Source organism: Pocillopora damicornis, chromosome 7 (assembly GCF_964200805.1).
Source record: "Pocillopora damicornis chromosome 7, jaPocDami1.2, whole genome shotgun sequence".
In the NCBI taxonomy this organism is placed as follows: Eukaryota; Metazoa; Cnidaria; class Anthozoa; order Scleractinia; family Pocilloporidae; genus Pocillopora; species Pocillopora damicornis.
In genome coordinates, this window is record NC_142676.1 from 8,305,800 (window position 1) to 8,323,616 (window position 17,817).

At 36.8% G+C, this 17,817-nt stretch overlaps 2 protein-coding genes and 1 pseudogene across 5 annotated transcripts; all 3 read right to left on the reverse strand.

Annotated features, from left to right (window-relative positions):
* Nucleotides 1-1,610: 1,610 nt before the first annotated feature.
* Nucleotides 1,611-3,504, reverse strand: LOC149042376 (uncharacterized). Its single transcript, XM_089213575.1, has 3 exons — nt 3,010-3,504; nt 2,128-2,242; nt 1,611-1,795 (listed from the first exon to the last, which is right to left on the reverse strand). Exons 1-3 carry the CDS (start codon nt 3,178-3,180, stop codon nt 1,611-1,613), a joined length of 471 nt encoding a protein of 156 aa, XP_089069701.1. The 5' UTR covers nt 3,181-3,504.
* A 1,915-nt stretch (nt 3,505-5,419) lies between these two features.
* Nucleotides 5,420-6,176, reverse strand: LOC149042377 (putative skeletal organic matrix protein 5 pseudogene; annotated as a pseudogene).
* Nucleotides 6,177-8,137: 1,961 nt separating this feature from the next.
* LOC113668137 (uncharacterized) lies at nt 8,138-12,784 on the reverse strand. Of its 4 annotated transcripts, XM_089212920.1 has the most exons (8): nt 12,661-12,784; nt 11,279-11,556; nt 10,964-11,078; nt 10,334-10,456; nt 9,806-9,931; nt 9,267-9,300; nt 8,872-8,998; nt 8,138-8,656 (listed from the first exon to the last, which is right to left on the reverse strand). In XM_089212920.1, the coding sequence occupies exons 1-8, from the start codon at nt 12,731-12,733 to the stop codon at nt 8,138-8,140; spliced, it is 1,395 nt and encodes a 464-aa protein (XP_089069046.1). In that variant the 5' UTR covers nt 12,734-12,784. The 4 variants fall into 4 exon arrangements, with proteins under 4 accessions (XP_089069046.1, XP_089069049.1, XP_089069047.1 ...); XM_089212923.1 differs by lacking the exon at nt 10,334-10,456; XM_089212921.1 differs by lacking the exon at nt 9,806-9,931.
* Between the last annotated feature and the right edge of the window lie 5,033 nt (nt 12,785-17,817).

The window sequence follows — 17,817 nt, forward strand, 5'->3', positions numbered from 1 at the left end:
CTATGTTCGTTCCTTCTTCTTGAGGTGTATTTTTGTATAAGCTACAAAACGTCCATTGATACTAGAATTGTTCAATCTTTCCGTTTAGGTTTTTTCTTGTACATAATGTCGCGCGATCAATTTTTGCATATTTAGATTTGTACATGAGGTTGAAGTTTTTGGCAGATTACCAAAACCGTTATCCTCATCTTGTCTCACTAATCGTGTCTTGTTTTCTGGACCTTAGGCTCAGATTAGTATCTTTGTCTATCTTTGTTTTCTCGAAGAACTTGGTATGTTATCCTTTACATAGGATTTTTGCAGTTGTTATATAGGCTGGAGTAGCGTCTCCACAAAAGATGATATTTTCTCAGAAGGGCCGTCACAACCTAAGATTGTAGGTCTACCGACCGGTGTAGTTTTATGTATTTTCGAGAGCCTACAGAATATTGGTATTCTAGGTGGATTGGGAGTTTGTGAAAGCCATTTCTTAGTCATGTCATCAAGTCACCCATGTGACAGAAAAAAAGAAACTGGCTTTGAGTCTAAGTGCGGGGTAACCTCGCCACTCTTTTCGATCTACTAAATAAAGAATCTTCTTTAAAGGAAAGATTCAGTTGAAATATGATAAGAGCCAAGGCTTCCTCATGTTCAGTAAATGACACAAAGTACTTTTCGATCACGCGACTCCTTTCAAGAGAGAAGCTCGTATGGAAGTTAATTATCAAGGTTATTATGCTTAGTGCAACATTATTTTTAGAATTATTACTATTATTAGTACTGTTATTTTCATATTCTCTCATTAAATTCCGCTCCGGCTCTGATTTTGTCAGTGAATAATTGACTTACAAATTCTGGTCGAAAACTTCCTTACACGTCTAAGCTGAAAAAAAGAAAAAGTATGCCAACAGCAATAAACCCTTCGAGAAAAAAAAAATTGAAAAGAAAATTGAAAAAAAAATTGGAAAAAAAAAAGATGGGATGGCGTCTTGAATGCTCTTAAAGGGAAAATGTACATGTGGAATAACAGATATATAACATTGTAATCCAGGTTTAAGAAAGTAATTGGTCGCTATCAGAGAGAAATAACAGATTAGAATAATTAGTAAAGAAGTAAAGAAGAAAGAAGTAATAATCCTTAAGTACGAAAATACGTACTTAAGTACGAAAGTTATCAACTCCATTTAGTTGTGATGGCTATGAAATTCTCCATGAGCCAGTTTTTTGCACTAGTTTGACTTTGGTGAGCTTTGTGATTGGTGCAGATACTCACTATGCGAAGAGGATCAAAGCAATCGTGACTTGGTCACTCGTGTTTTTGTAATTTGCATTGTTACCGGCGTCTAATGCGCTCGATGAAAATCAAAGCAGGGGAAATGCGAACTGAAGCTGCACCCCAAGCCTCGCGCGGCTTCGCCGCTTTTACTCAAGCCGCTAAACGCTTTAAATGCACACATAAGACTGCTATCTACGCAGGCAAGCGTTTTCACGTCCATCAAGAAGTTACCTTGGTGTTATTTTGAATTCTCGGTAATTTCTAAGGAAGCATTTATGGAAGTTCTTATCGACTTACTTTATATCTATTTCTCGATATACATGATTACTGTAAACGAACTTCTCATTACAGTAGTCTAAACAGACAAAAACTGTACAAAAACTAGCTTAGAAAATAAAGCAGAAGAAATGTTACCCAAACGGCAGATATTTCCATCTCCATAGTATCCGTGTTTGCATGTACAGTTGTACGATCCCTTAGTATTGTTGCACACAGCATCAGCACTGCAATTGGATGTTCCCTCGATACACTCGTTTATGTCTGCAAGATTGAACCTCATTGATGTAGAGTATATTAAAGTTAAGTACAATGTACTTTAATAATTTAACCCTTAGGCTTATGCCAAAGATTTTCTGGTAAATATCAGGTCACAAACTGAGGATGACAGTCTTTAATACCATTGGGGTGCATCTTTCGTTAATGACAAAAAGGAATTTGATCGTCAATTGACCAATCGAAGCCAGTTTATTAATAATTTATTTGTTTAACTTCCCCTACGCTCCATCCATGGAGCTTATACAAAGAATTTTTAGTCACTGATGGACATACTGACATCTCCTTCATAAAACTTATAACATGCAGACGTATTTTACCTTCCTCGCAAGTCCGACCCTTGAATCCAGCGGAACACAAACACTGATAACTTTTGTCGGTAAAACCGCTGAGACAAGTGGAGTTGTTCTTGCAGGGTTTTTTTGCACAAGCACTCTGATGCAAAAATAAAAAAAAAATCCTGGACATTTTAGTAAGACCCATACCCCTTGTCTTATAAGTCTTACTCCTTCTGGAGATGCAATGTTGTGATAAGACTTGTAAAAAGCCTCACATTCCAAATACATAGACTCTTAATCAAAATCAAAAGTAAGGGAGAAACAAGAATCGTTTTATTATGATATGCAACTAGCTATGCTCCCATTTTGTGTTCTGCAAGTAAGCTAAGTATCGAACGTATTTAAATTTGTAAGCCTGAACATTTAAAATTGAACATTGTGCTTTTATTTCAGCTTTAAACAAAGAAATCTACGCTGCACTCGGTATTAAATCATCATAGCTGGGCAAGAGTCCACCTGACGTTGACCATGTGTGAGCCTCTTATAGCAAAATGATAACCCACCAATGAAGCCCCAATCAATTTTCTCCAACTAAAATTCTCTTTTTTCGAGATTGGCAAACATACCACAATTGATCCTTTGCCAATTAGCATATAGATGAATAGCAATGACAAATGTATTTAATTATAATAATTGAAACGATGATTTCATGCTCGTGATCGTAAACGTAATTGCTATGATATCGTAGCATTTTTCAATTAACTACCTCCTCAGCTGAATGATAAAAAATAGGTTTCGTGCTTCCTAAAATCATCTAGTCTGTTTCGTGCCCTAAGTAACATTGTTCTTTTTGCAACTGTATTTTCCTGCTGTATTTCAAAATCATTCCTTAAGTCATGCATTCAAGGTGTAATTAAACCTTACCTCAAAGAAGTAGTAATGCGAATTCTTTTTTTCTTTGAATTCATTGGGGTTGCTGTACTTATCAGAAGACAGCAACTCACACCAAAAATCACCTTCAGTAACCAGGTTCACGGAAACACACAGAGGATGGTGAAGGCATTTAAATGTGCATTCAAAGTCGTCGTACACCATAATTTCGTCAAGCTTAGGTACATCGAGATAACGAAACTTGTCGAACGAGAGCAGATCTTGCCTGGATATCTGTGATGAAGTAGCTAGTATGTCGTCGGGCTCTAAACTGGCTGCTCCTGTCGGTTAAGAGTACACGCGCCTTTTGTCGATATGTTTCCTTTGTTTTGTTTTGTTTTTTCTAAATGCCTACTTTTAGGACTAGATGTTTGATGACACTTACTCAGGGACAACTAATTAGAGTGCATGGTCTACCTGCACTTGCCATGAATAATTGTTCGCGATTAAAAATTATTGTGACCGACAATAGATCGAAAAGGTATTCATTTCGCCAAAACAAAATGAGCTATTAAAATAAAAACCGGCGTAGATGAAAAGGAAGCTTGCAGATCTTACCTAGATCCTTTTCAACCAACAGCTTTTGGCAGATCTGATTATGAACTTTTTATGAACGAACCTCGAATTATTTAAAACTTTCAAAAGTGATAATATTTTACACTAATTATTTTCTAGTATACTTCCTTTTCCCTTTTCTTAAACCTCTTTGTTTGTCTTGTAGTCGATGGTATCCCTTGCCACCGGTGGAAGACTTGGGTGATGCAGGCGTTTATTACCAGAGATAAACGCACAAAATAGGAAATTTACTATCTCAAACTCGCCAGTATACATTCAAGTTGAATAGGAGAAATTCAAAATTAGAAGCGCTGCTTTTGCTCAGCCAGGCCGTCATTTCTAAATTCAGTGAAGTACAGTGAATTGATAAGTTTCCAAAAGGTTGAGCTACCCATTCTGCCAGAACTATTACAAGAAATTTTATAAACAGCCTGGACGACAGACGAGCTTTCTTGTAGAGCTTCCTGTTCTACAGCCGAACAGATTCCTATTCAGAGGCTCCAAACGAAACATGAGTCGCACATTATATTTTTCCCGTGGACTGTGGACGTCATAGTCCATTTTTTAGTGAAAAAGTTGACAACGCGTGGGCAAGAACCATTGCAGGAGACACAAAGAATAATGAAGGCATAATTTAAGGATAAAAGCTGCATTCACACTGCCATATTTTTTTCCATACCCGAGGGTGTAATACCAAAGGAAAAAAAAAAAACACACTTGATTAACTTGGTTCATTTACTGGATATAAACGAAGAACTAGTCTAGTAAATCAAAATTTACATACAAAAGCAACGAAAACCATCTGCACTCTCCATTTAGTGACACTCACAAAGCTTAATCGAATTTAAAGTGACTGCACTTTAAATACTATTCTTAGGAACACTTTCCAAATTGACACTAATAATGACTTAGGATTAACTTGACTATTTCGAATTTATCTTGACTTTTAGTGAATTCCCCCTCTCTTCCTCTTTAATTGAATGATAAACAAAGCAATAGGTCGTTTATACAGCGAAAAACCACCTTCGGCGACGGTATTTTTCTAGATAGGAATGGAGAATTTCCTCTCTCTCTCTCATGGCATATTCAAGCATAAAAATCTTCAAAGTGCTCCATTCAGGCATCAAAAAACAAGGTGGTTTCGACTACTTTAAGACTAAAACAGATTCATGGAAAAATGTGAAAGAAATCGATTTTTTTAACCGAAATTCATTAGACCACTTCTTAGAGAAACTGCATCTCAACTACGATTGAGAGGGACTAATTTCCCCTCACTGACCTCCGCTCTGAAATGAGTAATGGGGAAACTAACCTTGCGAAGACACAAGTGCAGACATCATGAGGTACAAAACTAACAGAACGCAGATAATGATCGAATTCTTCATGGCTCTGAGCCCTCTGGAGACCGACTTCCCGAAATACATACAAATTGACGCCTAAATTAAAAATTTACTAGAATGGAAGAACTTGAATGAACTAGAATAAATTAGAAATGGTTAGATGTATAAGTTTACGAATAATTATGTTCCAACCAAACACACGGAAAAATCAGTAAATTTACCCGTAACAATGGGCAAAGCTGGATGTAAACGATAATTTGACAAGTTTTCTCTTCATTCGAACCAAAAAAAGTTTTTAACGTTGTGTCTTGGACGTTTTAGCCAATGAAGCCACAAATGCCAAGTTTTATTGACTTCATTTTAAATTCTTTTGTCTTTTTGGTAAAATAATTAAATTACGGAAATTTAATCGATGGGAAAACCCTTTCATTTCTTCTGAAATGTCCAAAGTATTAGCTAATTTCTTGCATGTCATGAATTAAATGTTCTGATATTAAACGTGATGAATCTCATTCGAAAGATCTCTCACGGAGCCTCGTTAAATAAGGAAGATAAAAACTATACCTTGAAGCCAAGTGAATAATACCGATTCTTGTTTTGGAGGCCCGGTTCTTAAACATAGCATTGAACCCTTCCGTGTTGCAGTGGCGCTGTAAGGGAGCTGTTGAGTCAATCATGGTCCTCCACGTTTTACGGCCCGATGAGGTGTTGTGGTATTTCCCATCAGCGATGAGGGAGTGGAGAGAGTCGACCTGCTTGTTGATGACAATAAATCTGAGCTGATTGTCGATCTTCATACCAAGACCGATCTTGGAGAGGGATGTGGTCCAGTTTGTCGGTAACGTTGTCCCTTGTAAGTCAAAGCCAGTCTTGCCTCCTGGAAGGTTGTAAGCACTCCTGTTCCTCCAAAACTGGGAATCGTAATGGAATGTACTCTGAAATTGACATATATATATATAATTGCAGTTAGTTATATATATATATATATATATATATATATATATATATATATATATACAATTTTTGTTTTCTTACTTTCAATAAGATATCAGTAAAAGTCTGTTCCAGGCTGCCACTCAGTGAAGACAAGCGAGCGACTCTTGACGTTTTTCAGGGAAAACCCGCAGATTTTGCCCATCCCCTCTGCCGCTTCTTTCCACTGCCTTGTATCAACAGTGAATTTATTCACAGATTAATTTTTACCTTATTGCCATTAATCTTAATGGTCGGCGTCCATTCTCCATCTCCGCATCCAAAATCCCCCATTTGACAGAAAACAGAAATTGGCTTTGAATCTAAGCGCAGGGTAACCTCGCCACTCTTTTTCGATCTAATAAGTAAAGAATTTTCTTTTGAAATTCAGTGGAAACGTGATGAGGGCCATAGCTTTCATATATAAAAGCTGATGTGGAAGTTTATCGTCAAGGTTGCTATGCTTGGTGCAATATTATTTTCAGAATTATTATTATTAGTAGTACTGTTATCTTCATATTCTATCATTAAATTTCGCACCAGCTTTGTTCTTGTTAGTGAATAATTGACTAACACATTCCGGTCGAAAATTTCCTTACACATCGAAGCTCAAAAAAAAGGCATACCAAAAGTAATTGATTAACTTTTACGAAGCTTCTCGATGAGTCACTTAATAATCAATCGTACAGACATAACAGTGCTTAAAGTCTGAAAATCCGTTTCCATATTCTTAGGAAGAAACTAAACATAAAATATAAATGCTCCTGTTGTTTTCCTTGGCTTTCAGTAGTAGAACTAGGAGTGAGCAATTTTATCTCTCTCACGCCCAAAATCGTCCTCCTCCCTCCCTGAAATAAATTGCTGAAAACTAGAGTACCTGGCGCATTTAACGACAAATCGTTATCAATATTTCAGAAACTTTTATACAGGTGTACATCATATGACAAACTGGCATGACGAAAATACGAAAATATGAGGTTAACGTTGATCATGATCGAGATCATCAAACCATTGAGTTCAAAATGGTAGTTAATGGTAGTTTATCTATATACTAAACGATCGATTCTTTTTTCTATCCATTGACTACAACTTACTTCAAGGCTTAAATGTACATTCATTAACTAAAACATGATATTTTAAATTCCGTCTGGCCAGTGAACAATTGCGTCATATGGTCAGTCGGTCTAAGTGCAAATGCAGTTTGTTTATGTGCGTAAGATAAGGAAAGAGTACAGAAACTGGATTTTTAAATATTAAAACTAACAGTAAGAACAGATCAATAAAACCACTTAGTGTAGCTGCCTGTCAGATTTCAGATTTTAATTCAAAACAAATCTTCTGCTAAATCTATTGAGCAGTTCTAAGAAAATAGCTGAGCTGTTCTCACCGACAAAGAGCTGTATAACGACCGCACTCCTTAACTATTTCATTGCAGGACATCTGAATAGAGGGTCTCGTGGCTTTTACGGCTTACAGTTAAAAATGTTGCATTTTATGGGTAACGGCTACTCTCTTTCCATTACGTTTTAAAGAAAAATTTTTTACGGTTAACTCAGTATTTTAGGACTAGCCGTTAAAAAATGTCAATTTTCAAGCCTAAATGTGAAAATCTTTTTCATTTTTAAGGCTAATGATTTATTCCCTGAAGACCCTCTGCTTAAGACTCTAAGAGAAGAGTTAACAATTTGTCTGTCTTCCTTGAACGTGGATGTTTCATTAAATTTCTTTACAGACAAGGGATTACTCACCGGAACCCAAATCGATCCAGAGCACACAAAGCGGAAGGACGGCGCAACAAAAGGATAATTGCTTGCATGTGGACGAAACCATTCACAAATAGGAACTGTTAGCTCCTGGTTACTTTGCAGAACAGGCATAGTTTTTTCGCGTTTTTCAACCAAGCGGAAAAAAGCGCGAGGCAAGCACAAAAGGGACACGTGCGAGAAAAAAAATATGGAAGTCCTAATTTTCGTGCCCTTCCTTAACTGCGTGGCTTCTCTGTGCGAAATCGACGTATATTGAGCATAAAATATGACTTCTTTGCCAATTTTCTACATCATTTACAAGACCCTGATTGGCTTCGCAAAAATTGAAAGACCTTTTACAACATTTCAAAAAGGTATGTTTTTGACAAATCCGACCAGAGGGCAATTTTCAACCCATTGTTTAATTAGCTTTTAAGCTTTAGGGTACTACATTGTCTACTTCCAGGTGACTTCTCTGCTTAAAACTTTGGGAAATTAACTTTGATCCTGTCATTGTACGAGGATGTACCCCATGGCTTTAATGTGCTTTTTTCCATTATCTGGCGAATGCGTTGCCTCATTTCCACACGTGTTGGAGTCATCTTGTATACCTCCTGTGCCAAAACCAATGTGAGAGTCACAGGAACCACAGTTATTCTCCTGGTTAGCAATGATGCCGATTCTTGCTTTAGATAGACGAGTGTTGTCTCCCAACGCATTGAATCCTTCCTTATTGCAGTAAGATTGCAAGGAGGCTTGCGAGCCAATCAGCGACTTCCACATGTCACGACCCAGTGAGGTGTTGCGGTATTTCCCATCAGCGATAAGGGAGTGGAGAGAGTCGGCCTGCTGGTTGATGACAGTGAATCCGAGCTGATTGTCGATCTTCATACCGAGACAGATCTTGGAGAAGGATGTGGTCCAGTATGTAGGTGACTTTGTCTCTTGTAAGTCAAAGCCGGTCTTTCCTCCTGGGAGGTTGTAAGCACTTCTGTTGCTCCAAAAATGGGAATCGTAATGGAATGTACTCTGAAATTAATGAAAAAAATACAATTTTTATTTTCTTATTTTCAATAGGACATCAGTGAAAGTCTGTTTCAGGCTTCCACTCAGGGAAGACAAGTGAGCGACTTATGACGACTCGAAGTTTTTCAGGGAAAACCTGCAGATTTTGCCCATTCCCTTTGTCGCTTCTCTTCACCGTCGTGTATCAAAAGTGAATTTGTTCGCAGGCGAATCTTTACCTTATTGCCATTAATCTTCATTATTGGTGTCCATCTTCCATCTCCGTATCCAAAGTCTCCCATGTGACAGAAAACAGATATTGGCTTTGAGTCTAAGAGCAGGGTAACCTCGCCACTCTTTTTCGACCTACGAAATAAAGAATCTTCTTAAAGGAAGAGACAGTTGAAACTTGATGAGGGCCATGGCCTCCATAAACTAAGTAAATAACATGAAGTACTTTTCGATGAGGCGATTCCTTCTAAGAGAGAAGCTAATGTGTAAGGTTATCATCAAGGTTGCTATGCATAGTGCAATATTATTTTCAGGATTATCATTAGAAGTAGCACCGTTATTTTCATATTCTTTCATCATATTCCGCTCTGGCTTTGTTCTTGTTAGTGAATAATTGACTTACACAATCCGGTCCAAAATTTCCTCGCATGTCGAAGCTGAAAAAAATAACAGGCATGTCAACAGTTATAAACCCTTTAAGAAAAAAAGATGGGATAGCGTTTTGAAATGTTCTAATGGAAAATTTACATGTGGAATAGGAAATACACAACGTTCTTAGTTACATGTGTGTTTTCGTAGCTTGAATTCTTAGCGGTTTGTAATGCGCTAGATGAGAATAAAAGCAGCGGAGCCGCGAATTTAAGCAGTATCCAAAACCTCTCGCAGCCTCGCCGTTTTTACTCAAGCCGCTCGACGCTTCAAATGCACACTGTAAGACTGTTATCTACGCAGGCAAGCGTTCCCATGTCCATCAAGAAGTTAGCGTGTTTTTAGTGTGAATTCTCAGTAGTTTCTAACAAGGTATTATCGAAGTTTGTATCGATTTACTATATATCTATATCTCGATATACATAATTATTACAAAACTTATTATTATAATAGTCTAAACAGACAGAAACAGTACAAAAACTAGCTTTAAAAATACAGCAGGAGAAATTTTACCCAAACGGCAGATATTTCCATCTCCATAGTACCCTGGTTTACACATACCGTTGTGCGATCCCTTAGTATTCTTGCAAACAGCATCAGCACTGCAGTTCGTTTTCCCTGTAGCACACTCGTCGATATCTGAAAAGACTCTCCTTTAATTAGAACGTTAACGCTGCAATTAATTTTAAAACTAATGCAGATTTAAAACTAAAGTGTAAACATCAAATGGAGACCCACGTTGGACCTGATGTCGTGAGAGTCTTGCCATTTTCCTGCAGTTATCTTGGCCATGCAGGAGTACCATCAACCCATTTGGGTATGGATTATTGAGTGCGATTATAATATACCAGAACTAAACTTTTACAAGTACTTTCAGAAGTTGTCCCTCTTTCAAATTCACCATTTGTATAAAGTTTATTACTTTTAAAAGTACAAAGTTGTCCGCCGCTTTGCTTGATGATACCAATAAGGCAACATATATTTACATTTATCAGTATCTAGTTAATTATCATTAGACTCTGAAACAAGGCTCTGTTTTACCTTTGCAAGTCCTTCCATTCCCGGTAAATCCTGGTTTGCATTTGCAGCGATACGATCCCTCGATATTGTTGCACATAGCATCAGCACTGCACTTGGATGTTCCGTCAGCGCACTCGTTTATATCTGTAAAATTCATGGCAACCGATTCAATAGAAACACATGACCAATTTAATCATTTTATGGGTTGAAATGTGTGTGTTTAGTTTCCATTCCCTTGTTCGTTAAAATAAAATCAGGGCTTTGATCACGTTTACCTTTGCAACCATCTCTAGAATATCCAGGTTTATTTGAACAGTTATAGGAATCTTTGGTATTATTGGAAACAGCATTTTTACCGCAGTCTTGTGTTCCTGTAGCACACTAATCGATATCTCAAAATATTCTTCCTTAATTAGAACGTCATCATTGGAGATGTGAAAATAAGATGTGAAAAACAAATTGAGACCTACGTGGGATACGACGTCATAGTCCTGCAATTTTGAAGCAGCTCTTTAGCAAAGGGTTAGTTAAGAGCTTATTGTGTGAGTTTATAAAAAAACCGAACCTTAACTTTTACAGGTGCCTTTAGAAGTTGTGTATAAAACTGTAGTGAACACGAGCTTACGACCGGTTTGACATGACAGGAGTTACCTTTCTTACACCTTGGACCTTTGAATCCAGTGGTACACAAACAGCGATATCCTTTGTTAGTAAAACCGCTTTGACAAGTAGAATTGTTATCGCAAGGGTTATCAACACAAGCGCTCTGAAGCGAAAATAATATCATACATTGAAACATGAATAAAATGGAAAACGAGCAGCATTTAAACCAACAATAATGATAATGCTAAAGATAGAAATATTGACAGTGATATTAGAATTCAAGCAACAATTGCAACGATTAAGACCGGAAACTAGTTTTTTCTTTCACTTCAAATTAGTATTTGCTAATGATGCAACACCTACCTCAGCTGCATGATCAAAATAATCGTCTTTCATCTCCAGGTCGTGTTCGTGTCTTTCGTGAGTAACATTATTCAGTTTACATTTGTAGCCTCCATGACCACTCACTTGTTTATGAACATTAATGCTGACACAGTCAGGTTCCATATAACACATGTTGTCACAAAAACTCATTGTCAGAACTTCAACGATGCGAATGACGTGGTTTATGATACGTTTACCGTCAAATGCTTTTTCAGGGGTAAACTCCAACACGCGGCGTTGGTCTGCGTCACAAAAGCCTTTAAGATTTATAAAAAAAAACACGAAAGAAGGAAAACACTAGAAAAAGAGATGGCCATAAGAGATGTCAAAATGATGATAACAATTGAGGATTTACTGATAGTTTCTCCGTTGCAATATATTCATTTCAATTCATCCATCCATTTGCTTCCCTTTTTCATCTAGATGAATACCTTTCTAGATAAATTACAGACAATTATCCGTACTGCCATCCGCAGGAAACTTGCAGATGGCAATTAATTTCCACAAAAATGCACATATTTAAGTAAGAAGATTTTCCATTTAAAGATTCCCCAAAAATAAACAGCAGCAAATTTTCTCAGTAACGACGAAGTTCGCCGGTTTTGATTTGTATAGTGGACTAAATTGTTTAAGAAATCCATGAATGAACCAGATCAATGAACAAAGAACGTTTGCAAAGAGCTTGTCATTGCAGAAGATCTTTATTGCAAAACGTGTTCTTCTTCCGAAAAAATTACTCCTCAAAAGCTACATATCTAACAGGAATTGCAAGTTTCTTGATCTTCCCTGACGTTGGGAGTTATTCACTGGAGAAAAATTTAACCACAACTGAGGCAAAAATTCAACTTTACCAGCGCAAGAAACACAAAAACAACTCCAGCCGACACAAATAAGAAGACTGAGTGGCATAACAAAAGACTAAGAAGACAATAAAATTTACGAGTGTGAACTTTTTACATGTTCGAAAACAAAATAAAAAAAGAAATAATAAATTGATAAAGAAGTGATAGAGAGGTAAGAAATATTACAATATATCAACTTGGATGACGAGCTCGATAAAAGAAAGAATTAATTAAGAAAAAAGCCACAACAAAACAAAAAGGAGAAAAGAAAACCATTCGCAATTAAATTCACATAGAGGTACTCAAACAAACTATCTGCGAAAGTATCTTTTCATCACCAATAATTTATTTGGTTAAGAAGTTTAAGAAAGTGTTAAGCTATCTTTAAACATTTTTGCTATTGTGGAGATGAATAACAAAACTTCCTTAAAACATATAACATGCAGGTGTTAAACGGTTACTGTGACTATGAAGGACTAATGTCTCTCCTCTACATAAATGAGTAATGGTGAGGCTAACCTTGTGATGAGACGTAAGCAAGTATCATGAAGCACAAAAGTAACAGAACAAAGATAAAAATCGACTTCTTCATTGCGCGGATCGCCAGGTTTCCGCGACCGACTTCCGGAATTATACGCAAATTGATGCGAAAAAACTTATTTGAGTTGTTTTTGTTATGGTAAATTTTTTTGTTTTTTTTGTTTTTTTAAACAATGAGACTTGGGTGTTTCCTTACTGTTTTTCGTTTTAATTTGATATCTTTGACCCTTTTTCCAGCACGAAAACAATTCAGTGGATGAAAATAAATTAACTTCCACGAAGCCTCTCGACGGGTCATCTAATAATCAATCGTGCGGACGTGACAGCGGTTTAAGTCTAAAAATCGGTATTCATATTCTTAGCAAGAAGCTAAACAGAAAATATAAATGCTTCTGATGCTTTACTTGGCTTCATTGGTAGAAATAGGAGTGAGTAATTTTGCCCTTATTAGGCCCAAAATCGTCTTCGTCCCTGCAACAAATTGTTGAAAACTAGAGTACCTGGAGCATTTAACAACAAATAGTAATGAATATTTCAGAAACTTTTTTCCACTTTTTCCACAAATGAGTATTTGCTAATGAAGCAACACCTATGTCAGCTGGATGATCAAAATAATGGTCCTTCTTATTTGTCTTTCTTGACTCATTTATCAAGATTAATGCTGACACAGTCAGGTTCCACAAACACATGCTGTCACAAAAATCCATTGACATGACTTCAAAGATGCGAATCATGTAGTTTATAAAACGTCTTCCATCAAATGCTTTTTCAGGCGTAAAATTTCAACAATTTATCAACATTGGTCTGCATGAAAAGAGTCTTAGAAATTTAGAAGGAAAAAAAAATACATACATATATATATAAATATTATGAGAGGGAAAAAAGGACGTAACTACATTTCCCGACAAGCCTGTTTCGTGAATCGCTTCACTCTTCAGGGGTTTAATGAAAGAATATTCATGTGACTATCGTTTATATACTAGGAAAATTTGCATAATACGCGGTAAACTTAAAAACTTTAAAGTTCAGCTGTTGCGTAGCAACGCTTTGTTTCTGTGCCGGCACGAAGATACGAGTTCGTTACGCTTATTTAGTGATGAGAGGTCGGGTCGGTAAATTATAAGGAATTTTTCTTTTAGGCAGAGGTTGCATCTTTTACTGGAGCTGTTGTAGGGAGAGTTAGATGATAAGACGCGCCATAAGATAGAATAGTCAATGTTGTCGTTCTTGAGAGTCCAGATGTGTTTGCTAAGTTCGGTAGAGTTTTTGTGCTTGGCGTGGCGGAATGATGCGGTGTGATTTCTGTGTCTTGTTTTGAAGTCGGTTTCTGTGAGTCCGATGTATGTTTCAGAGGTGTTGTTGTCTTTCCGTGTGACGGTGGCTCATCACTAAATAAGCGTAACGAACTCGTATCTTCGTGCCGGCACAGAAACAAAGCGTTGCTACGCAACAGCTGAACTTTAAAGTTTTTAAGTTTACCGCGTATTATGCAAATTTTCCTAGTATATAAACGATAGTCACATGAATATTCTTTCATTAAACCCCTGAAGAGTGAAGCGATTCACGAAACAGGCTTGTCGGGAAATGTAGTTACGTCCTTTTTTCCCTCTCATAATATTTATTCTGCTCTGCTTCAACGTATTGAGCACTGTTCCACGCGAAAATCGACTCGCAAACTTCCTACATATATATATATATATATATATATATATATATATATATATATATATGGGAAATCTGTGTATTGATTTTTCCGTTTACAGTGCTTGATACGTAGAAGTAGTGCGCGATATATGTTGCGATGGTGGAAAAAAACAGAGAGACTATACTTTAATCCCAACAAGCCTGTTTCGTGATTGCGCACTAATCAGGGGATTTTATTGTTAAGAATATTCGCACCATCGTTTATATACTCTATAAATTTGCCTAAAGACGATACTTCAATTGTTACGCAGTGACGTTTTGTTTCTGTGGCGGCATGAGAATATTGTCCATACTGTTCTCTCTCTGTTCTGAGTGCTGACAAGGAGAATATGTTTAACAATCAAGAGCTTCTTTAGTTGGTGATTAGTTCCTATACTGTCATGACCTTGATGTGTGATACAGGGGTATCAGTTTAACATAACATTAGCGTCTATTTTTTCAAAGCGTTCAACAGATCTTTTGTGAGTCTCACTGCTCGATAACCTATCCAGTACCTTTTCATGCTTTAAACAACTTCCGCGATTTGTTTATCGCGACTAGCTGCATCGTCGAATCATATAATGAATTAATTTTGTTGACAAAGAATGTTGCTTTTAAAACAGGATAGAATTTAACCCTTTACACCCCAACATCAGTATTAATATTCTCCATACTGTTCTCTATATATTTCCTGAAGTGCTGATAAGGAGAATATGTTTAACAATCAAGAGCTTCTTTAGTTGGTGATTATTTCCTTTATTCTCATGACCTTGATGTGTGAGGGGTGATATCGTGAGGAGAAATTAGATGCTAATCACTCTAAGGGATTAAAGGGTTAAGCTTCAAGCATTTGCCCCTCAACAAAGTTGTCTCAAGTTCTGAGATTTTCAACTTTTCATTCTAACATGGAAAACAAATCCATCTTTCCTGAAGATAAATTTTCTTAACCAAAATAGCAAAAGAAAAAGTAAACTGGTTCTCTGAATTAATTAACACTATGCACCCAAACGTAAATACTCATGTTCTCCAAACTATTCTGTTTACATTTCCTATGGAGATGTCGGGGAAAATTAAATGAATTAAGATTTTCTTAAGTTGTTTGTTACAATGTTTGATTCAGGGGTAATAATGTTAGGAGAAATGTTATCTGTCACTCTTAACGGCAAAGGGTTTAGTGTATTAATCGGTTGAAGCCTGTTTTAATCAGTGTTTTTAAGAGTAAATTCAGTTTGCATCTTTTTTGTATGATCTCCTTTCCAAGTATCTGAGAGTCTCGCTCCATTCTAAGTTCGCAACTAACTTTCCGAGTTCAGACAGATCTTGGAATTTTCTGCAAACAGCATTTAATAATGTCTATCCAGATAAAAATTAGAATGATGTAGCGGCCTAGTATCGCTATCCTGTTCCAAGCGTTCTGCCAGTAAAATAAAGTGCTATACTAAGCCTCAGTGCGGTAGCAGAGGAGTGAAAAAAATACGAGGGAGATTTTGGGTCGAGTGGGTAATTACCCGACCCGACCCAAGCCTCCCCCGCTACTAGAGCGCCGTTTGCCATTTCGCTCGGTTTTACAAACTGAAGGCGTGGAACTGGCTAAGCATGACTCTTGTCCTACATTAAGTAACACGCTAGGAATTTGCAGGTTGATCAACACTTTTATCGAGATAGGTCAATTGTAAATTAATTATTTCAAATATGTTAATTTTACGGTTAAATACGATTCAATCAGCAAAAATAAAATTGTTATACATGTGTAAGTTCTGATTAATCATATTGTAAAAACTGGAACACTGCATCAAAACCTTCCACATCATCATCATCATCATTTCGGTTTTAATTGCTGCTAAATCAAATAAATGTTGCAAAAGAGAGCTTTAACGATTCAACCATTTCAAAGCCATTTTATTAACAAAATTTATTCTTATGGGTAGTGTTTGATTGACAGTTACTGTTACTGTAATACGAATCTGTAGTCAGCAACCCACGTTTATTAAGATGGAGTCCTCTGTGATCCAAAAGCTGTATCAAGCCAACACTTCTAGAAGTTTTATCATACATTCGATTGCAGCCGTAACCAAAAGTGCAGAGCGATACGATCAAGTGAAAATCAAAACAAAGAAGTGGAAAAAAAATATTGTTACCCATCACGACTCCGTCGCTTACGTTCCAGTGCAATCCAATCGAATTGTCGGAGTCGTAACCGGGAGACTTTTTGGAAGGGCCTGAGAACTGGCATTGGAGTTTACCCCAGAAAGGAAAGAAAATAAAAAGTAATAGTTTTCAATTATGCTTCCATGTTATATCGATTAGCTGATTGATAATTTTTCAGATGAGTTTGTTCATTTAATTGCTACAGTTCCCAAAAGACTGAAGAAAGGCAAAAAATAGTTGTACGGGATCAAATAGGTTGTGATAGATAAAATTACCAACCTTTTGAAACAAGGTCACGAAATTGCCAAATTTGGTGGCCTGTCGAGGAAAAGTATACCAATGGCTAACTTCATCAAGCTAGTTCTATATGATGAAATATTGCAATTTTGGGTTTCCGTTTCTTTTTTGTATCAGCAGACGTGTGCGTCTGCGAAAAGATACAACTGAAAAGGCGTGAGGAGACACCATCCCATGAACATTTTGGCCTAAGAGTGGTGTTATTGTAACCTTTGTTTCCCTAGAATCGTAAAATCCAAAAATCGCGAGCTAAAAGTGTAACTAAAGACATAAAAGATAGTTTGGTGGGGCACTCTTCTTCATCGTGTTTTAAAATGGTCGTTACTTCCTGAATTTATCTCTTACTATCTGAACCTTAAACCAAATAGGACCGATTTACGAGGCTCGAGTAGAAGAGCAAATGACATTACGAGATGAGATCGTACCGATCCTTTTAGGCCAATTTTTCGAATTTAACGAAGAATATGTGTCATGGCCTCCGGAAATATTCCAGAAATATTGCGGAAAGAAATCTGTTCGAATGGTGAGCTTGGAATGGTACACAAAAATTCGGTCATTCTGGTGAAAGCAAGAAAGGCAAGCAATACTTCGGGAGGGTTTTACTTTTGCATTCTGTTAGTTCTCATATCTGAGCTAATTATTTACTACAAAAATCGTTAACGCCCGAGGGTTCCTAGTTACTTTGTAGAACTGACGTCATTATTCGTGTTTTTCACTCGAGCAGAAAGATGCGCGAAGCGAGCGTAAAGAACAATACGCGCGGGAAAGAAAAAACAAAAAGAATATAAAAGAAGTCACATTTTCTTTGCTTCTTCTTTTCTATGTTACACTCCCTTTACTCGCTTACACTTAACGACGTGGACGTATCATAAACATCGAATATGGCTTCTTTGCCAATGTTTATTTCGTCAACAAATCCTGAATTGGCTTTGCGCAAATGAAATGCTTTGGATTTCATTGAAAAAAATAAACTAGAGACAAAGCTAACCAGACAAGAATATAAGGTTA